This window comes from Strigops habroptila, chromosome 2 (genome assembly GCF_004027225.2).
Source record: "Strigops habroptila isolate Jane chromosome 2, bStrHab1.2.pri, whole genome shotgun sequence".
Classification (NCBI taxonomy): domain Eukaryota; kingdom Metazoa; phylum Chordata; class Aves; order Psittaciformes; family Psittacidae; genus Strigops; species Strigops habroptila.
Genome location: NC_044278.2, coordinates 120,065,949 through 120,086,660, shown reverse-complemented (window position 1 = coordinate 120,086,660; position 20,712 = coordinate 120,065,949). Strand labels below are relative to the sequence as shown.

The 20,712-nt window shown below is 43.4% G+C and overlaps 1 protein-coding gene across 1 annotated transcript in view; it reads right to left on the bottom strand.

Annotated features, from left to right (window-relative positions):
- Positions 1-10,363, bottom strand: part of LOC115604462 (retinal guanylyl cyclase 2-like) — a 38,734-nt gene extending 28,371 nt beyond the window's left edge. The window contains 6 exon segments of the mRNA XM_030477586.1: positions 363-447; positions 5,653-6,007; positions 7,520-7,821; positions 9,669-9,686; positions 9,920-10,336; positions 10,339-10,363. Coding sequence (XP_030333446.1) covers positions 363-447; positions 5,653-6,007; positions 7,520-7,821; positions 9,669-9,686; positions 9,920-10,336; positions 10,339-10,363 — 1,202 coding nt within the window.
- Positions 10,364-20,712: the final 10,349 nt, after the last annotated feature.

Sequence of the window (20,712 nt, the reverse complement as noted above, 5' to 3'; positions counted from 1 at the left end):
TGGATTTTATTGGGTTTGTGTTTGGAGCAGAGGAAGAGTGTGAGGATCCTCCCTTGGAGGGGAAGGAGCTGCAGATAGAACGTGTGATGAACTGACCACAACCTTGTCCCCCTGCACCACTGGTGGGGAGGAGGTAGAGAATTCAGGAATGAAGTTGAGCCCGGAGAGAGGGTTGGGGAGGATGTATTTTAAGATTTGGATTTATTTCTCATTATCCTACTCTGATTTGATTTGTAATAAATTCAACCAACTTACCCAATGACCACAACAAGCCTGCTGTGTTCGCAAACTAAACTGCTGGCTAAAACCCACCACAGAAGCTAGAAATGGCCACCTAATCAAACACGTCCTGCCATTCTCACCTGATAAGAGAAGTCAGGCCCACAGCAAAAAGCACCAGGGCAAATATCGCCATTACTCCCAAAAAGATGACTGTAGGCTCAATTCCTGTGCAAAGAGGGGAAAAGAAACAGTGAATTAGAAAATCCTTTTCACTTAGGCAACATTAAAAATATCAGCATCAGACCATTAGACTATAAAGTCAAATATTCAGCCAGGAGAATGATAGAAGATGGGTGTTTCGATGAGAAGCTTAACATGAGCCAGCTGCAGTGTGTGCTTGAGCCCAGAAAGCCAACTGTATCCTGGGCTGCATCAAAAGGAGCATAAGCAGCAAGTCAAAGGAGGTGATCCTGCCCCTCTGCTTTGCTCTTGTGAGACCTCACTTAGAGAAATGTGTGCAATTCTGGTGTCCTCAAAATAAGAAGGACACGGAGCTGTTGGAGCAAGTCCAGAGGAGGCCACGAGGATGATCAGGGGCTGCAGCACCTCCCGTATGGAGACAGGCTGAGAACATTGGGGCTGTTCAGCCTGGAGAAGAGAAGCTGCGTGGAGACCTCAGAGCAGCTTCCAGTGTCTGAAGGCGGCTACAAGGCTGCTGGAGAGGGACTCTTCATCAGGGACTGGAGTGATAGGACAAGGGGTGATGGGTTCAAACTGGAACAGGAGAAGTTCAGGTTAGATATAAGGAAGAAGTTCTTTACTGTGAAGGTGCTGAGGCGCTGGCACAGGTTGCCCAAAGAAGTAGCAAATGCTCCATCCCTGGCGGTGTTCAAGGCCAGCTTGGACAGAGCCTTGGGTGACATGGTCTAGTGTGAGGCTTCCCTGCTATGAGAGGGCGTTGGAACTGGATGATCTTAAGGTCCTTTCCAACCTAAACCATTCTGATTCTAAGATACTTTTGATGCAATGCTCATTTAGGAATACACACTTATCGATTTCATTTACATCAGACTGCAAGCACTTTACTTATTTATTCCCATGCACTTTTTTCCTATGCCAGCCCTAGAGCCCTGGATCAGTGGGAAAACAGATTTTTCTTCAAGTAAATAAAGCCTGGACTCACAGGGAAGTATTTTGTTTTAGAGGCAATTTCTGCAAAGTTCATAACTTCTTAACATTTGACCCTCTTCTCTCCAGGAACTGAAAGGCTGAAAAATCTTTATCATGTGAGTCACCAGCCCATCTGGGGTTTTTCATTCACTGCCACACATTTCTAATGCTGGAAAGAACAGAAGAGAAGGAGGAGAAGGTTGATGTTTTCCTCAATGGGCCCATCGACAGAAAGCATTGGGGATGGATATTTTACTTATGAGCGTCTTTGTTAGAGAGCTAAGGAATGCCGACATGAGTGGATGAGCTAAATTCCAGTGGGAATATTGTTTGCTCTCTCTGTCTCTTCTGTCTTCTTATTTTTCTACTTTAGTCTGTCTGTATTCAGAGATCCTTGAACACAAGCAAGCACGGAGAAATTTGGGTTGATAAAAGGGTCGTAACTCTATGTCACACTTGTACCTGAATCACAGGTCTTTTATCAAGCACTGAAACCTAGAGCTTCTCAGTAGAAAAACAGCATTTTTGAAAGTATGTGTCCTTTTCAGGAAAAGACCAAGCATTTTAGCTGAAATTTTCCTGTCAGATTTGGACTTACTTTATGTTTCAGTCCAGAGACCCAGTCCCTGTTTGTTCTCACACATGTGCTGGCACAAAGTGCCCAAAGAAGCTGTGGCTGCCCCATCCCTGGCAGTGTTCAAGGCCAGGTTGGACACAGGGGCTTGGAGCAACCTGCTCTAGTGGAAGGTGTCCCTGCCCATGGCAGGGGATTGGAACTGGATGAGCTTGAAGGTTCCTTCTAACCCAAACCAGCCTGGGATTCTGTGATTCAAGTGGAAGGTGCCCCTGCTCATGGCAGGGGGGTTGGACTCAATGATCTTTGAAGATCTTTTCCAACCCAAATCATTCTGTGATTCTATGGTACCAGGATTTGATACAAGAAGTCACTCTGCTTTCATGCTTCAGCCTGGGACCAGCCCTGTATACCTCCATCTGAGAAGAAATCTGGGCACAGTAGGGTCGATACTTCACACTCATTTCTCCACTTTGCAGACAGTGTGGATGTAGTCCAAGAATTCACTTCACCCAAGTGCGATGGAGACATAAACAACTTTCTCCAGGAGGTGCTCACCTTGAATACAGGAATGAGCAAGACCACACCAAGCTGGCCTGGAGGACATGGTTTGTTCTTCATGCATGGACAAAGTTAAGTGTTGTGGTCCCCATAAGAGCAAGTAGCAGCAACCCAGTGTTCATCCCTAGGAGGAAAGGGAGCTGACAAAGATGTGCCCTCCTCTAAAAGGACTGGTTTGAGTGTGAAGCCAGAATACATCTCATAAAAGCCTTGCATAATGCTAAATCCATGGAAAAAGAGGGACTGGATCTGCTTAGAGGGAGACTTGCGGCAGACCTAGTGCTTTGGGGCTGTGGTTGCCTGTTTCCTGCTAGGAAATCTGTTATTAAAGAGAGAATGAGCTTAGAATAGTCCAGTCACAGTGACATGGGTTGTTTTTCTTGCTGGACAAAGGAGCAAATGCTTCCTGGACAAACCAGTGACGAAGTGTAGGAATATGAAAGTCCCATCTCACGTCTCTGCGTGGCCTTCTAACACTTTCAAAGAGAATCTGTAATCCATACCACAGTGTGGCAGGAATAATGTGGAGTTTGTTAATGCTCCCTTCCGTATTCAATCAGGGTTTTTTTACTGGTCCTGTCTCCTAAGCTTCCTCAGGTAGCCCCCAGAGACTCTACTGTCTGAACAAATCTCCTTTGAGAAAGAGCCTGAGAGAAATTCTTCTGCTTATTCCCATTGCATATTATAACCCACAAGAGTCTGGCCACACTTTAGAGGACTCTAAGGCAATGTGGTGCTTGAAAGGCAGTGCAGAAACCCAAGGAATAGCAAAGGGTGTCTCTCTGAGCATGTCCTTTGCTGAAGTAGGGGCACAGTTAGTTACACACGAGGACATGAGGACTCTTCCACATCTGGAAAACGTCCAAAGTCCATCCAATTTCATTCACTGACACAGCATCTGATAAGCTGAAAGTGAGAGCTGATTGGAGCACAACGTTCACTGGAATGAATGAGAGACAGTAAAAGGACAAGAGGAGTAAATAAATAAACACCCAGATAAACAAACCCTAAGGAATAGGACATAGTGAAGACAATACCAAAGACCACAGAGCTCGTGTCAATGATGGATGGGCCATGAAAAACCTTGAGGAAGCTCAACAAGAACTTTATAACTAACGGAAGGGAAACGAGGGTTATCATGGGCTCACGGTAAAGAGCAAACTTGAAGCATACTTGAGGGGACTTGTGGGGTTATGTTAAATTCATGAGGGGATGCTTTAAGGGGACTGTAGGAGTATGTGAAACTTCTTATGGGATGTTTAGAGGAAGGGACAAAAATGGGCAAAGGTGGGTTGTGGGTGCTCAAGTACAAGATACTGAAGAGGATGGGGATGCTGGTCACACGTATGTTGTGCATTTTTGCAGCCAAACCCTGCATCTGATCATGGCAATCTGTCCTACCTTCTTCTTAACCCCTATCCCTGTTTCTTGTTCTGGGTGAGTGTGCTTTCTGCCTGTGTGTGATGTTTGTAGACTTCATGTCAACCTAGCCAACAGGTAAGATAAGGAGCCCTGGAGCCTATGACGCATGAGAGGCCACAAGTCTGGAGGCCAGCTCCTGCAGAGCCCAAAGGGATTGAGAGATGGCTATGGGGGAATTACAGGTTTGGACCATCTACCAATGGTATGTACATCTACATCTGTATGTGAGCAAGAGCTGTGGCTGTGAGATCTGGAAGCAAGCTTGGAGCTTGATTAAGTGGTGTATAAGAACAAGATCATGCCGTATGTGTTGCCCATGTTTCAGCAGTGCTGGTTACAGGTAATGGTGGCTGTAAACACATTGCTTTCGTGTATATGTTACTCTGTTGGGGACTGGCTCTGTGTGTGTGCGTCTAAAGTGTACATGTACTGGAAACAACCTGCTCCTGATAGACCTTGGGTCAGGAACCACAGCAGCCTGGCAGCTTTACATCCAACCACTCTCTTACCTTAACTCCATACAAAAGCCAGACTGAGGCCTGGATTTAATTCTAGTCATAAATTTAATTCTAGTCTAGTCATAAAATTCAGTATCTGAAATATTAGTGATAATAATAAATTACCAAAAATGCCTCAAGCTTTATGCTTTTGTGAAAGTGTGAACATAAAATCTGATCTCTGAAAATCAGTGATTTTTCTGTAGACTGCAATAGGATGATAAATTGCTACTCCATTCCTAGTTGTAGTGCAAAATTAGATATATGGTAGCATCATATTTGTCTCTCCTATAGTTTGCCAGCTGCTGTAAGATCAGTATATCTCCAATTTTCATGGAGCAATGCTGATTTAAACCAGTTACAGCTGAGCCAAGGGGAATGATTCTCGCAGCTGCTGCATTAAATATTCTGTACACGCGGTTAATTTTCTCTGTTTAAGTCATATCCTGGAGCAGTAGGAGTAAATACTTAGTATTATATGTAAATATGTCAAGTGGAGGCTAAGTATCCTACCCTGAGATATTTGCTTCCCTGTGGACTTCAAAATGCACCACAGTTGCCTCAAATTAAAAACAAGAAGTAAAAACAGTGCCCAGCCTTGAAAAACCTAGGAGGAAGCACAGTTATCTCTGCCCCTAGGTCTTCAATTACCACCTCTGTTATCTACAAGTAACTCAAATTATTTTGAGAAATTATTATCATCTTTTCTTGATGAGGAGAGCTCTGATGATCCTTAAAGCTGCAGAGCTGACTGGGTAAAGAAGCTGGGGTTAACCAGAAGAGATGGTGAGAACATCTGCTGCTGTGCAGCTCTTAGGCTGTCTTCAAATCCTCTTAGTGCCCTGTCCCTCAGAAGGACATGGACACAGTGCTGGGTGGAGCCTCTGGCATATAGTGATTGCTATCAACATAGGCAGATGTTAGCTGTCAGACCTGGAAAACCCTTTCCAACATGCAACAGTGGCAATGACCTTATGGACCTAACAAGCAATAAGTCTTGTGGATCAACAGAGGGGTCTCTGCATAAAACTCTCATTATGAACAGCATGGTGACTGGTCATCTTTGTAGCAATTTATGGAGTTTAAACGTTTCTCTTTGGGGAGCTCTAATTTAAAGGGTCATTCACCTTGAAATAAGAGAGAAGATGAAAGAAATAAGAAGTACGGACCCAATGCCATTCAACCCTACTTTTATGTCTTGCTTACCTCCAGTGCAGAGAACATCTGGATCAAACCAACAGCTGGAGTCTGGCTTGGGTAGAGTTCCTCTGGGAAAGTGGATGTCCCGGCCTAAGGACATCACAGAGTCTGAAGACATGTCCAGCAAGTGGGTTGGGAAGAGCTGGTTCCTGTGACCATCTGTGTCCAGTATCACATAGTTGCTCAGCCCCTTCCCACAGTGGTCTGTCTCTACCTGGTGACTAAATCCAGGGAAACTGAAGTTTTTTGTGTACTGAGCTATGTTAGCTCCTGAGACTCTGGCTCCTTTCCTCCGAGCACTGTCTATAGCCATTGCCATGAAGTAAAAGGCATCATAGATTGTTCCAAAGAGAGGAGAAACCTGAAAACACAGGAGAAATTGAGGTCAGGATATACTGTTGACAGCCTCTGCTTTGAGACTCATGGCAAAAAAATGTCCCACTAGTTAAGCTGCAAACTCAAGAACCGAGACCTCTGAGCATTAAGAGTTCACAGAGTAATGGGTTTGAAGTATCTTAGGTTGAATGTAGCTTTTGGGAGCTATTGGGGTTGACCCAGTCTATGTGTGACTTCAAATATCTCTCTTTTCTTACGGTTGCTTCCCAAAATATAATTTCAAACTGTTATTAAATCCACGCAAAATTGCTTTATAAGGGGAAGAACCAAGGCTCTGAACCTGATGTTCAGCTGACATTTTAGCACAACCTGACTTAAAGAACCATGATAAAACATCAGTCAAAGGCTCACCTCCCTAGCCAGGCAGGAAAAGTGACATGCCCAAAGGATTGCTTTCAGAACATTGTTTATTCCTAAGATGTAGAAATCACAAAGCAGAGCCACAGCAAACTTGTTCTGTGGGGTACCAGAGCCTTTTCTCCTTACATTGCTCCCTTCCATGCCAGATTTGATTTAGGAACCTATAACGTTCCCCTCTCCTAAAACACGCACACATGGTGGCCTTTCAAATCACATGGTCATTCACAGTTGGTAGATGAACATTGTTTACGGTCATATACTCATAATAAAATGAGGATTGCTGTTGGAAGCCACAGAATCTGACATCTGTGGCAGGATTCATTGATCAGATGTAGACACCTTCAATGAATAACTCTATATTCGGTATAGTTAACCTGGGCTTTCACTATAGTGAAGCGAAAGAAGTGAATGCTTTCAAGGCATGATTCGTCTCCTAAAGTAGGCATGGATGCAGATCTCATAAATCATGCCTTGAAAGTACTTGGAATTTTTTGAAAGACCACAGTGCGATTTAGCTCAACTGAACCCTCCATCTCTTCCCAGATTCCCCGATCTTCTTGTAATGTCTACAAGGAAGCAACTGACTTGTATTTTTTATAGTCTACTGGTGACATTTAGATAATTACGTTGAAAAAGAATGACTTTGACAATAGTGCTAAGAAGAATGAAATAGCAAAGATCCTAACCATTTCCCTCTAGAAGCATCCAGTATTTCATTTGTCTGTCGCATCCCCCCAGATTCTCAGGCATGTGGACATCTCATTCTGATTCCTTACAATCTCCATGGACTTTATCCATCTTAGAAGACACTTCTTCAGCTTGGGCCTACAGCACTTAGCATGTAGCAAACTGAATCTGAGAGCCTCAGAGACAACCGCTTCTCTTCAGTTCCCAGCACGGTCCTGCAGTTGAATCAACTGCGTCAGATTGCCAGATATCCAGAACAAATATTCTTTCCAAATGAATGCAGACCACATCCAACTTTCACCAAGTTTTTCCCAATATAAAAGCGCACAGTCTGCGTTTTCTCTCCCCTATATTTTCTCTATTAACTATTGGTTGTCCCGTGTCTCCTGTTGTCAGGTCCCAGAATAAAACAGAGAGAAAGAATATTTACCTGGGTGGCTTCCAAATCCCTGGTTATTTCACCATTGGTTTTAGCTTCCCTGAATGCATCATAGAAAGTCCTTTCTCCAGACTCCACTGTGATAGTCAGCACAGCATCATATGCTTCCTGGAGCTTCTCATCATTATCAAAGACCCTGAATGAGTTGTTTTGGTAAGGAAGACTGTACAGCAAAGTGTCATATGGAACAAAGACATATCTTCCATCTGCTAGTCCCATTTCCAGAGCTTTTGTGAGTAAGGTGGCCTGTTCCTCCCCTCCAATGAGCACAGAATGCATGCACAGGATTACAACTGAAACACAAGGATCATAGACAGTGGCGTTAATCCATTTGGGGTTTTCAACACAAAATAGCTTCCTCTCCCCATCAATAAAAGAGCTGTCTGAACTGCTGTATCAGATCAGTCTCTAATGATCCCCCACCAATATTATGTGCTGAGGAAATTGGGAGCTACACCAAATTTATTCAACCTCTGGAGGTGTGCAAGATCTAGCAAGGGAGGCTGTGAGCATCACCCATTCCTGGAGCTATGCATAAGGAGGAATGGAGAGAAATTTTGACAAAGGTGAGGCGTGGGCTAACATAGAATCATGGAATAGTTAAGGTTGGAAAAGACCTAAAGATCATCTATTTCCGACCCACTGCAATGGGCAGGGACACCTCATTAGATGGGTAGCTGTGGTCATTGTTGTCATGGACAGAGAGACATGAGCTTTCCCTTTGTGTGCCTTAAGCTGACAGACACCACACAGTCATTAGCATTGCACAAGCTCCACTCGTTCACCCTGTCACCATATGTACATAGCACAGGACACCGTGTTATGTTTCAACATCTGGTCTGTGCTTGGCTATCCCAGAGTCTGTGTCTTTGCCTCTAAAATGTCATGGAGCCAGTGTCTCCATGTCTGGTGGGGAGATAATGAGTGGCTACAAAGAAGATCAACACTCCCTTTTTACAAGGAGTCCCATGGAAAAGGCAAGAGGCACAAGTTACTCCTGGGGAGAATTCAACTGGACACAAGAAGGAAACTTTTCACAATCAGAACAATAATCCATTGGAATAATCTCCCCAAGGAAGTGGTGACTCCCCAGCACTGGACACTGTTAAGATTGGGCTGGACAGGGTGCTGGGCCATCTACTCTAGGTCATGCTTTGCCAAGAATCGTTGGACCAAATGATCCTTGAGATCACTTCCAACCTGGCATTCTATGATCCTATGATGTGAAATACAGGTCTATCTGTTTAACAGACTTTCCAGGTGCTTACTGGCCCTTCATGAAAGGAAGCATTCCTCATCTTTCATCCAAGACAGCATTTCAAAACTCAGTCATTTCAAAACTCCTCAGTGAGAGGAGCAAAGTAGGGCAATGATGGGAAGGAAAGTTGCAAAGAAAACCTGCCTGCTTCTAAACTAAGGGAGAACAGGATCGCTAGAGTAGCTGTGGTCTCTCCTTAGGAGAAAAAGTATCCTTGGCAAAGTAGAAGCTGAAGTGAACAAGACTATTTTCAAGTTGCTGAACTACAGGTACTTCTAGGCAGTGATTCAGGCCATGTTATAGCAGACAGCTTAAGCTGGTCAGATGAATCATGTTTGAAGAGGAACTGGTTCTCTCCATTGAGTATGAAAGGAGCTTATCATCTCTAATTCACATGGAAAACTGTGATGGTGATGAGATGAACCCACCCAAGGTGGATTTGGTCTCAAACATAGATTTGAGCACTGATAAAACTCCTAGTTAGACAGCACCTTGCTACCCTTTTTAGTCTTTGGCGTGAAATTTACAAAGTCTTGGCTAAAATGCGTCCTCATCTGTATTCACAGTGCTGCAGAGGTGTATGTCCAGGATCACAGCTTCATCACAGACTTCTTAACAAGGCCCTGAACCAGAAAACCATGATTTTCCCCCCACATTTTCTCAAGAGAAGAAACATCATTATTATGTGTGGTACATCAAAAACGGCCATTCCACTGCTTTTGTATGCACTGTATAACACTGGATTTCACTTCTGATAACTTCACTGAACACAGGTAGCAAGAACACAGCATCAAAGCATGAAATTTTTGATAATCCAGACTAGCATAAATATAAAACCTTCCTATAAACCCCTCTTTACACTTGATAGGGTTAAGCACAGACACTCATTTACGAAACATGCTTTTTCCAAGCTGGACCTGGTCTTTCATATTGTAGAAGACTACTTTGCCCTATCTCCATCACACACAAAATGCCCAGCATTCTTTTACTTGAGGCCCTGGCTCTGTTAAGGTCAGAGATAAAGTTCTGCTTGACTTCAAAACTTCATTCTCTAAGCTCTGCCCATTGATAACAATGCAGTCCTACCCTGGAGAAAAGAAAATAAAGGAAAGAATAATACTCAGAACACTTACTTTTAATATTGTCAACTTTTTTAACCTTGTTCCAAGTGTCTTCAATGCCTTTTTCTCCTTTATGCATGGCGGTGACAACGCCTACAGGAAGCCCCTGGTTCCTGAGTGCACTCGCTAACTTGTTGGCTGTGTCCACCCAAATATCCTCGTTGGAAGCAATGATGCCAACATGAGCCCAGCTAAAATGTTTCATTATTGTAAACAAAACCCGGGTTGGAGAGGGTAGGGTCCTTGCAAATGTAGGGTGGTGGATGGTGGAATCCAGTTTATAATAATTGATGCACGTCCATGAGAAGATGGCTTTATTCCAGTTTTCCCCTAAAATTGTAGCCACCTCACAGAAGCCAGGGTTCAGAGGGCCTATGAAAGCTGAGGAAAGCTTTCTAAAGTCAATGAATCTAAGCAGAGCTCTCGATGTCTCACATTCTTCTTCCAGGACCACATAATCCAGCCTCTGGCCAAGATCTAGTGAAGGATCTTTGGTTATTCTTTCCACTGCTAACCTGGCAGCCACGTGGGGCAAGGCTTTGGAAAAGAAGGGGTCACAGTTCCAGGGTCCAAGCAGCCCAATTTTAAAGACAGAACAATGCGCTGGAGAGCAAAGCAGGGTTATTCCCAACAGCAGCCACCAGAGAGCCTGGGAAAATGTCTTGGATGAATTCCCAGTGTTGAACTGATGCAATCTAATGTGCCTTGACCAGAGCAAGCTGTTAGGACACAGTAGGAGAAATGACATTGTTTTGCAGGTGGGTAGATCTGCACTGAGTTCTTCGGGAAGCCAGGCAGTGCATTACCAGCAGCTGGAAGAAAAGTAGATTACATTTGCCTTCCTGCATACGTATTTGTCCAGTGCATGGAGATACAGCGGAGTCAGCCCAAATTACACAACAGTTCTCAAGGTGCAAATCCATGAGGTTCCAAAACCCTGCACAAACACGTGGACATGCACCAACACAGACAAGTGTCCAACCAGTGACAGTTAAACATACCACAGCCCTTAAATACATACGTATATACATATCTTAAAATGCTTTTCAGTATAGGCAGGCACCGAAGAGCAAGTCTGCTTTGTTTGCAGCAGTAAACACAACCTATGAATACAGTACGTTTTCTGTCCTTTGGAAAGATAATTCCCAAATCACACAGGAAAAACATGCATATAAGAAAAAAAATAGGTGAAATTCTATAAGTCAGCAAATTTTGCCAATCCAAAATCCTCGGTGAATTTTGAATATGAATCAGAACCCATACTAATGTAACACACACACATGTAGACCCATACATACATATACATAAAAATACATAGAATCACAGAATGGTTTGGGTCAGAAGGGATCTTGAAGCTCATCTATTTCCAGCCCCCTGCCATGGGCAGGGACACCTTCCACTAGACCAGGTTGCTCTAAGCCCCATCCAGCCTGAATCCTACTGTTCCATTGTACTTAAAGAAAATCTATGTACATGCATATGATTTTAAAATGTTCTGAAAAGGTTTTTCAAGGACAACTTGTAGCAGAGTCTCTTAAACCCGGCAAAATGAAAGGTGGATAAACAGGTAATCACAGAATGAGGGGAAAGGAGGATTATGATTTGCATTTAGATTAAGAAATGTTAAATAACTGTCAGGGTAAAAGCTTTGTGTTAAAATACTCTTGGTTAAAGACTCGGAGCCATAGGGTTTTGGGGGAATGACAACATCACCGTTTACAGCCAGGCAAACAATTGCAAACCCACAACAGCCTCCCTGCCATCTGCAGTGTCACCCTGAGGCTTAGAAAAGTTGCTGATCCAAGCAGGTTTGTGCTCTAAAATTAGCAGGCCCCTTACACCAGCTTACCTGTTCATTACTGGAGAAGCATTTCTGTCCTGGATCCTCAGCCACCGAGGCACGCAACACCAAACACCGCAATGCAGTGTGTGCTGTAAATGCACACACAGGTCCTCTAGCCTGATGGAGAGAGGCCTCCAGAAGGAGCAACCCACCAGCAGAGCAGCTTCTCACCAGTGGCAGTGGCTATCCTTTGATGTGGGTCCCACCTCAAGGATAGGCGATGCATGGTCAGCCTCCCGTGCAAGTCCTCTTGGGTGCCCACCTCCTTCAACTTCTTGCTTGCATGGGCCACTCCAACTGTGTGGGTGCTCTGGGACCCTCCATGTCGTGTCAAAAGTTTCCTATGTCCTTTTTGGTCAGGACCATCCTTCTTCTTCAGGGTTTCATGACTTTGGGTACATCCTCCCAAGCCCTTAGTTCTTCAACAAAGGTCTTGCAGAGCTCCAGGCTGCCTAGCTCTGAACTGCCTCAGTGCAGAGATGTACTCACATCTAACACAGTAATTGTAGAGATGGCATCTTAAAGCTTTGCCCTTGGATTAGTGGGATTTAGCTCCTGGGATCTGCCCCTGGAGAACAGCTCCTTAAGTCTCTCTGCACTGCAGAGGGGATAGCTCCTCTTCAGCCCTGTAAGCAGCAGAGACAAGAGCTATTTTAGGTTTGGGGTAAGCAGAATATTTGATTTTGAGCTTTAGCATCCTGCTGATGTGACACATTCTGCTTTTCCCTGTTTCTTCCTTGTATTCATTGTGACACACATAGAACTTTTTACACCTGCATCAGTCTTCTTTTTTATTCCCGTCGGTCTTCTAGATATTTCCCTATAGCTGAGCCCTCCAATAACTCTCTCCACACTTCCAAACACCTTCCTTCCCCAGTGGACCTGGCAATAAAACTGTCATCTGGAAAGATCTCGCATGTCTCCATGCCTGTCTTAGCTAGGAAGCCCCTTGCAATAATTCAGTTGAGGCCACAGAAGCACTTGTGGTTTAGAGGGAACCATTTGTAATTCAGCCTTTTAGCAGTATTAACTTCAAATACATCATATAAATTATACGCATCTCATTGGTGTGTGGGTTCAGAAGCAGTTCTTCATGACTAATGATTGAGGGAAGCCACAAAGACTTTCAGATGCAGTGGGGAAAGCAGCTCTCACCATTCATCACATTAATTTCCTCCCATTCATTCATTTCCTTGCACGGCGCAGATCCAGGAAGGTTCCTGAGCATGTGATTCATTGAAGACTGGTACAGCTCAAGATACTTATCAGGAATTACTAAATAGCTTCACATTTGAAAAGTGACTAAAAGACACGCTAACGTCAAGCTTAAGACACTGCTTTATATGCTATGAATGCATTAGGTTTTGACACTAGGTTTTAATCAAAGCATGAAATTCATTAAAGTTTTTGGAGTCTGCTTTTGTTTAACTGTACGTAAATGTTTGATTTATCCATATACAAATATACCTTCGTCTCTATCTGTATGTCATATGCTCGCTGCCATCTCATTTCTTTCGGGATCCACAATGGTGCTGCACAGTTTGATTCCACTCAGGGTCAGAAGTCTCGAGGTCTCCCGGAGTAGCTGCAAAACTCACTTCTAGGAGATGTTTATGCATTAAAATCTCCTGTGTTGAAAAAAATGAGGATCAGGCACCCAATAATGAAAGATTAAAAAATAATCGACTTGGAGGTCTATTTCTTAGGGTAATTACTCTGACCCTTAGCAATTCATATACTTCTATAGCCAAGTGGGTTGAAACCTTTATCATTTTCTCCCTTTTCTTCTGCTTCTTGTTTGACAATGTAAGAAAAGACCCTCCTGCAATCAGGTAATAACAGTGTCAGGAATCCGCCCTCCATAGGAAAAGCTGCTTATTCCAAATGGCTCCAAATGTCTGTCCCATACTCAGACAGACCGGGGTATGCAGGGGTATGCAGGACTGGGGATGCAGGACCGGGGATAACACTTTTACAAAACCAGCTCAGGTCCTGGCATTGCCTGATTTGCCCCACTAATCAACAAGCAAGGTAAATCAAACAGCTGAGGCAAAGAATAAAAGGTGTTATTAAGGTAATTCATCTGGCTGGAATTAGCATTGAGGTTTAAACCTTGCATATGCATCCAAACCTTGCTTTTTTCTCACCTCTTAAGCGCATCATTCCTGCAACAACCATCACAGAGCAAAGATGTCTTTGTAATCCTGTGTTATTTGAACACCATCAATTCCCAGAGCTCTGCTGTACTCACTGGAGTGAGAGATGTGCGTGTTTCTATACAGACATAACATTTCCCATGGGCAGGTTAAGCCACAGCTGTATCACTTTGCTTTAATTTTTTAGAGCAGAAGAGGGTGCTCTAATCTCTTGGTCTGACCTCCCGCGTGAGCCTGGCCAAAGAGCTGCTGCTGCTCCGAGCTCTTCAAGCATCCTGGAAATGAAATGTGTTTTGTAATGAATTATACCAGAGGCTACTGCTAAATAAAGCTGATTTCTCTGGAAATCCTCTGCAGCCAGCAGAGAGGGAAAAGGCTTGGCTCCTGTTCTGCCTCTTCCTGCAGAAGAGTCTCATATCTCCACTGATTAATAGAGAGCAGCATGGCAACACTTGTGTTAGCCTTTCTTCATGTCCTCTGAGCCTTAATTAAAAGCTCCAGCCTTGGAGGGATCAACCATGTTCCCACATCTATTGTTCCAATTGTTAATTACCCTCAACATGAGAAATACCCACTTGACATCTAGTGTGTCTGGCTTCGGCTTCCTGCAACTGGCTTTCACTCCGCCTTTGCCTGAGAAACAGAACACCAAAAAGCACACTAAATACCACCTCCCTGTAGACATTTGCAAACCATAATTAGCTCACATCCCAGTCATCCTTTGAGTAAAAGAAATAAACAGCTCCTCAAGGCTTTTGCCATAGAGCACACTGTCAGGATTTCATCCTTGCAATGCTCTTTTGACATTCATTTTTCGTTTCCCTTCCCTTTGCTAAATTAAAAGCAGTATCTGTTAGTGAGCCTCACTTCTCAATGCTGAATATTGATGTGATGGCACCTTTTGTCACCTATTTGATTTTTCTCTGCTTTAATTCTATAGCTCAGATGAACACGGTTGCGGCATCACTGTTTTCAAGCCCATCTCTGCTTTCCTTAATGCAAACATCTGCCTTGGAAGTGTAGTGTGAATTCTCTGTTCCCACATGTATACAAACCCGTCTGCTTTTAGTTTAGAGGATCCTTTTCAAATCTGTCCACTTAATGAGAAGCCCAGAGCAATCTGCAAGTTGTAGGAATAATGATTTTTCTGTTTCTTCCAGGTAATGTGATACAGTTATTGAACAGCACTGGAAAAAATGAGATCCCAGAGGCTCTGCTGGAAAAGGAGGCTCCTCATCTACTGTTTTGTTTCAAAATAGCCATTAATCACTTTTTATTTTCCTTATGACGCAGACACACTGACTACAAAGCACTGATTTTCTCTCTCAAGATCACCTTTCAGCAGGATGACAACTTGTAGGCATTTAAGACAACATCACCACTTGACTTTACATGCCAGACGTGTGACTCGATCACAACAATTATGTAAAGTCAGACTGACAAGATTCATTATTGCTCCAGCCTCGCTGCCTCGCATTAGTTAACCTCCATCCTTTAATTCTTTACAAGTTCCTCTCCATTTTGTCCTTTCCATGACTTTGATTTGCTTGATGTTAACCCAATCTGACATCAGTTTCTTGGTCATGCAAGAAGGGTTTGATGTCCCCTGCTGTTGGAGGGGCTGTTTTTTTGGGGAAAGAGTGTCCTGCTGTGCCCTATTATCCCTTTTTCAAGTTCCAGCATGTGGAATCCCTTTTCCTGCAGATTATCTGGTTTTCACCAGAGCAGTTATATGTCAGCCCTGAAGAGTCCTGTAGAGTCAAGTTCAAGCAAGTCCACTTCTTTCCCAAAATGTCCAGATTTATTTGATTTTCTTGGAAGCTGATTTTGTAGCCTGTAAGATCTGAAGTCTCTGGCACTGGCATTAGTGGAATATATGACGTTGCACGTAGTTTGGATAGTCAATATTAGAGCTGGCAGGAAACAGTCTCATAACACTAGATGAGATATTTATACATTTATTTATTTAGGCATCAAGACCTGAGTGCTTGACAGCCTTGTCTCCAGAAGCTCATTATACAGCAACACATAGAAAAACACTCCTTTTCCAGGGGACATTTCCAGACCTCTTAGAATCCAGCTACGATTCAACCTAAGAAGTGGCTACTGTTCATCATTTCCTTTACATGAGTCTTAGAGAGGCTGCACTTTTAATAAGCAAGTTAAAGCCAGATACTGAAGGAAATGGAGTGTCTCGTGGTGTTAACTGAAAAAGCACTTGCTCAACACGTCCAAAATGTTCTTCTTGAAATACGTTGGATTGAAAAACACTTGAGATGTGTCTGAATCTATGTCTGGAGACCTCAGAAACTGCAGGTGTCTTATCTGGGAATAAAGATGTCAAGTAGGTCTGTCTCATAAGCAGGGAAGCTGAAAGGAGATGAGTATTTTATACATGCTTTGCAAGCCTGGCCTGCATGGAGAAGCCTGGAAACCAGAGACAGCAGCTCAATGACAATGACAATTTCATTGATGGCCTTCACAGAAAACCTGAGGGGAACAGCAAAGCCACCCAGCACTTGCAGAGCTCAGGAAGCTTGTACTTCCTTGGATATTTAACAAATAAATCGCTTCATGGCAGTGAAGAAAACAAAAAAAGGGGGAGGAAAAGGAAGAAGGAAAGAAAATACGACACTGAATATCCTGGCAGACAAAGAACGATGGGTTTTGGCCAACCCTGTTTACAGTGAATGGTAACAAGACTTCCAAATGCGTCAAAGGACTCATGAATGGCTGGCTGATGTTCTGGATGATGTCTTACCCTGTGCTATGTTGCACACTTTCCCGCAACCACATAACCTCACTGAAGCATTCATCAGGTCCTGCCAGATCTGATAAATGGCATTTATCCCCAAAATAAAGCTTGAACATGACATTGAGTTGCATTTGCTTTACACTGAGGCTTTAAAAACCCTACAGAGCAAATAATCCCAGATCATCTTCTGGCCCAATAGGTCTCTTGTAGCCACTGGCATCTCTAACAGTTTGAAGAAAATAACCAGTTTACAATCTTATCTAAACATCTGAGCTTTCAACTGTTTGCTGGAGAGACTTTAGCTTGAATACTGAACCACAACACAGGCTGTACAGTACTGGTGTTATATCTTCCTCCAGCTCTCACCTTGCCTATCACAACATATACCTTTGTCCCCTGTTGTCAGGCTACCCAAACATCTAGCCAATGTTTGATAGAACAGCATCATTAGCATCATTTAAAGGTTTAGAAACTGAGAAAACACAAAGTTTAGCTACCTAACCTAGGCTGCATAGAAAACACATGTACTAGACCCAAAGCTTTATGTTCTTCTTAGTATGGGATGAAACAAGACTCAAGAAGTATATTGCCTTTGTTATAACTGTAGACTTCTATCATGTAGGCCAGCATTTTTAAGGCAAGCTTTCTGCATGATCTGCTGGATGTTACATGTGAGATCATACAGGAACAGAGAAAGACACTGCCCCAGGCTCTGAGCTGCATGTTCCTGCAGCCCTAAATCACTTCTCTGACAGCATCTCAGCTCTCCGACACCCAACTTCTACTGCATAAGAGCATTCCTGTCACAACACACTTTATTAGTTTACCAGTTGCATATGCAATAACTTCTTATATCCCCATTTTCTAACACCACTTCATGAGGAATTATAATAAATAAATAAACTTATTAATTAATACGGAGCATGATTTAGGTATGAACTTTCCTGGGTAGGTGGAAGGTATAGTGGGCAACAGCCTCCAGCAACCTGATGGCTTCATCTCTCCTGCTTCAGTTACATATATACGTTAACTTTCATATATATATATGTATGTATATATGATATATATACACACACATGTATGTACATATTTATATGTGTATATATCCTCTGAGCTGCTCTGGCAGCTGCTTTGCATTGCAGCATGGCAGAAGAGTCCCCGCCTGGCTGCAGCCTGCCTCTGCTGACTCCCTGCAAAGCCCATGGTCTTCCCAAGCCTTACAACTAATCCCATCTGGGCCCACAGGGTTGGGCAAGTGCTCAATTTACTGGCAATTAACTGGTTTTATTTCAGGCTGGCAGATCTGCAGGAATTTCTACTGACCTTTTCTTTCAACTGTATTTAAATCCTTTCTGAAGGAAATATTTTGATTTCACTTCATTTCCACAGCCTGCACAAAACTTAAGGAGGGTCAATGGACCAAGTTTCAGAGCACACCTACTTATTAGCACCTGTTAATTGTCATTCATAAGTAGATGATCTTAAGGTCCTTTCCAGCCCTAACTAATCTATGATTCTATAAATGAGAGAGTTCCAAGGGACATTTGAGCCACATGGACCGTTGCAGATGGTTATCTTGTTGTGTTGCTCAAACACAGTTAACCCAGCTAGAGTGACACATCTGTTATACACGTTAAACAATATAGAGTTAAAACTCTTCCATAAAGCTAAGATAACAGAGCAAAACACCCCCAGTGTCTCTTTTTTCTTTGCCTCTTGTGGGTAGAGAAACAATCAGTCCTAATTGCCACCCAGCCATAAAATACTAGCAATACCTACAATTCAACTAACCACAGAAAGAAGGAAATAGAAATGAAGTAATCAATTGCTCTTATCTATCTTCATGTCAACCATGTGGGTTTTTTTAAAAGGAATTATAATTCAACAAAGATGTCGCACAAAGGATAAATCCCAGTGTAAACATTATCGTATTTCAAACCCAGACTCTGCAGGAGTCCCAAACAAGCCTCTAGATATTAATCCCTTCATCTGAAACAACGCACATCCAGGCTAACGCCTCGCTAAGTCCCCATTATCTGTTGCTGCACAGCATGGTACGTTACAGCAGGGCAAGTGCTGCATGCCCTAGGAGAAAGGGAGAAGAAAATCAGACCAAAACTACCAGTGAAAACAAGCACTGACCCAGAAGAATCACAGAATGGTTTGGATTGGAAAGGACCTTAAGATCATCCAGTTCCAATCCCCTGCCATGGGCAGGGACAGCCAGGCATTTTTAAATAGCAATAGCATGCTGTGTCCTGGTACAGATGTTTAGGATGGCCATCACAAAGGGTCCAATCCAGAGTGGTAAGAGAAGAAACAGCACATTCCTTATGGAAAAGGATATCCTTCAGTGAAATTTAGCTGTCAAAGCATATCTGAAGCCAAAAGAGCCAAAGCATCAGCAGTTGGAGATCAGCATGGCATTGTTGTGGTTCATGGAACAATTTATGAATAGAGAAAGAGTCCCAAGAGCTGCAGCTCAGTTCTTCTGGTGGGGATTTAATTTAAGGGATGGGATCAATTTAAGGGAATTGATAACATCTTTGTCTTTTGGGTGTGAAAGTGTCTCTGCTAATTAAAATTCCCTGAAGACCTACATCTCCTAAGCTGATAACGATAAGCCTCTCAGGCTGTGTGTTGCTCTGTTGCTTCCAGCGCTGCTGTGGATGGGTAGCAGGTGAAAGCTGAGAGCTCTGCAAGCCACAATAGAGATCTTGGATGCTTGGATGCATGGGAGGAAAAGGCAAGAGCAACATTCAAGTCTGGGGAAGCAGTGAATCTGCCTATGGCCAGGACAGGCTGTGTGAATGTCTGCAGGGATCTGAAGAGAGAGCTACAGGGAGATTTATCTGAAGAGAGAGCTACAGGGAGATTTATCCGAAGTGGCCAGGAAAGCCCTGTCCTAAACTGTCCTTCACTCTGATGGGCTGTTCCTGACTTTCCATGCTTCCAGCTTCATTGGCCTTTGCTCCCTATCAGAGACCAAGAAGTCCCACAACTGATCCAAGCCCAGACTCCAACCCTGGACCAGCCATTTCTCATCTGACCTTTCAAACCAATGTCAGAGTGCTTTTGTGAGGCTTGCAGTGCTCAAAGGTGGGCAAACAGAAAGGTCTGATAAGAAACCACCTTCCCAGGTTCTAGGACTGCCTCCTTCTCAGATGGATTTAGTAGGGTCAAGGCAATGGGGAGGACAGCTTGCCTTTTCCTACTAGCACTGACAGCTTCATGCTGTGAAAAAGCGACATAGTCATTGCCTTTTTTTCTTCTATTGCTTCACCTCCTGTGGCTGTCTCTAAAGCAGACCATGTAGTCTTATACAACAAGACATCAGAGCCTGGATTACCTTCTCCTGTGTTTTAAAGAGAACAAAACACTTCCAAGCCTGCATCTGGATCAGCATCATTGTGAGTGACCGAAATACCAAGTAGATAATGCAGCAAAAGAGCTGTCACTTCTGCTTCTTCCCTAGGACCACAGGCACATGTGCAAACCATGTTTTACCCCATACTGGGCAATTGATGTTGTTTTTCCTGAGCACTTGACTGCTTAGATGAGGATCTGCCAAAATATTTCATATCTGGCTGACATGTAGGGAGGATCTCAGGGATTAGTGTATATATGTCCCCAGGTATGCAGCTGATGGAGTGAAGATGCTCATCTACAGCAGTATCCAACTCCGGTTCTGGGCCTATGTCAACCTCTAAGCATTATCCTTTGAGTGGAAAGACCAAAGAGGAGTTCTCCTGGGCTGGGAGGAACCTCAATACAGTACATAAGGATAACTGTAAGAATTAACATTGTGTACATTAGCTCAGGTCTGTGTGTTGTATCTGGGCTGGAAAAGGCCCCATCTGTCTTCTTGGGGTTTTTTGTTGGCTATTCTAGTTTGTGAAAGCTTCTGTGCCATGAGATGCAACAGGGATTGGTATGTGGGTACAATGCATATGTGCATATTCTTCATGGTATACCAAGGCAGGTCCAAAGAGGTGGAGGGTACTCCAGAAGGTGAGAGAACTGGTTTCAGAGTTTTCTGCTTGTCACAAGC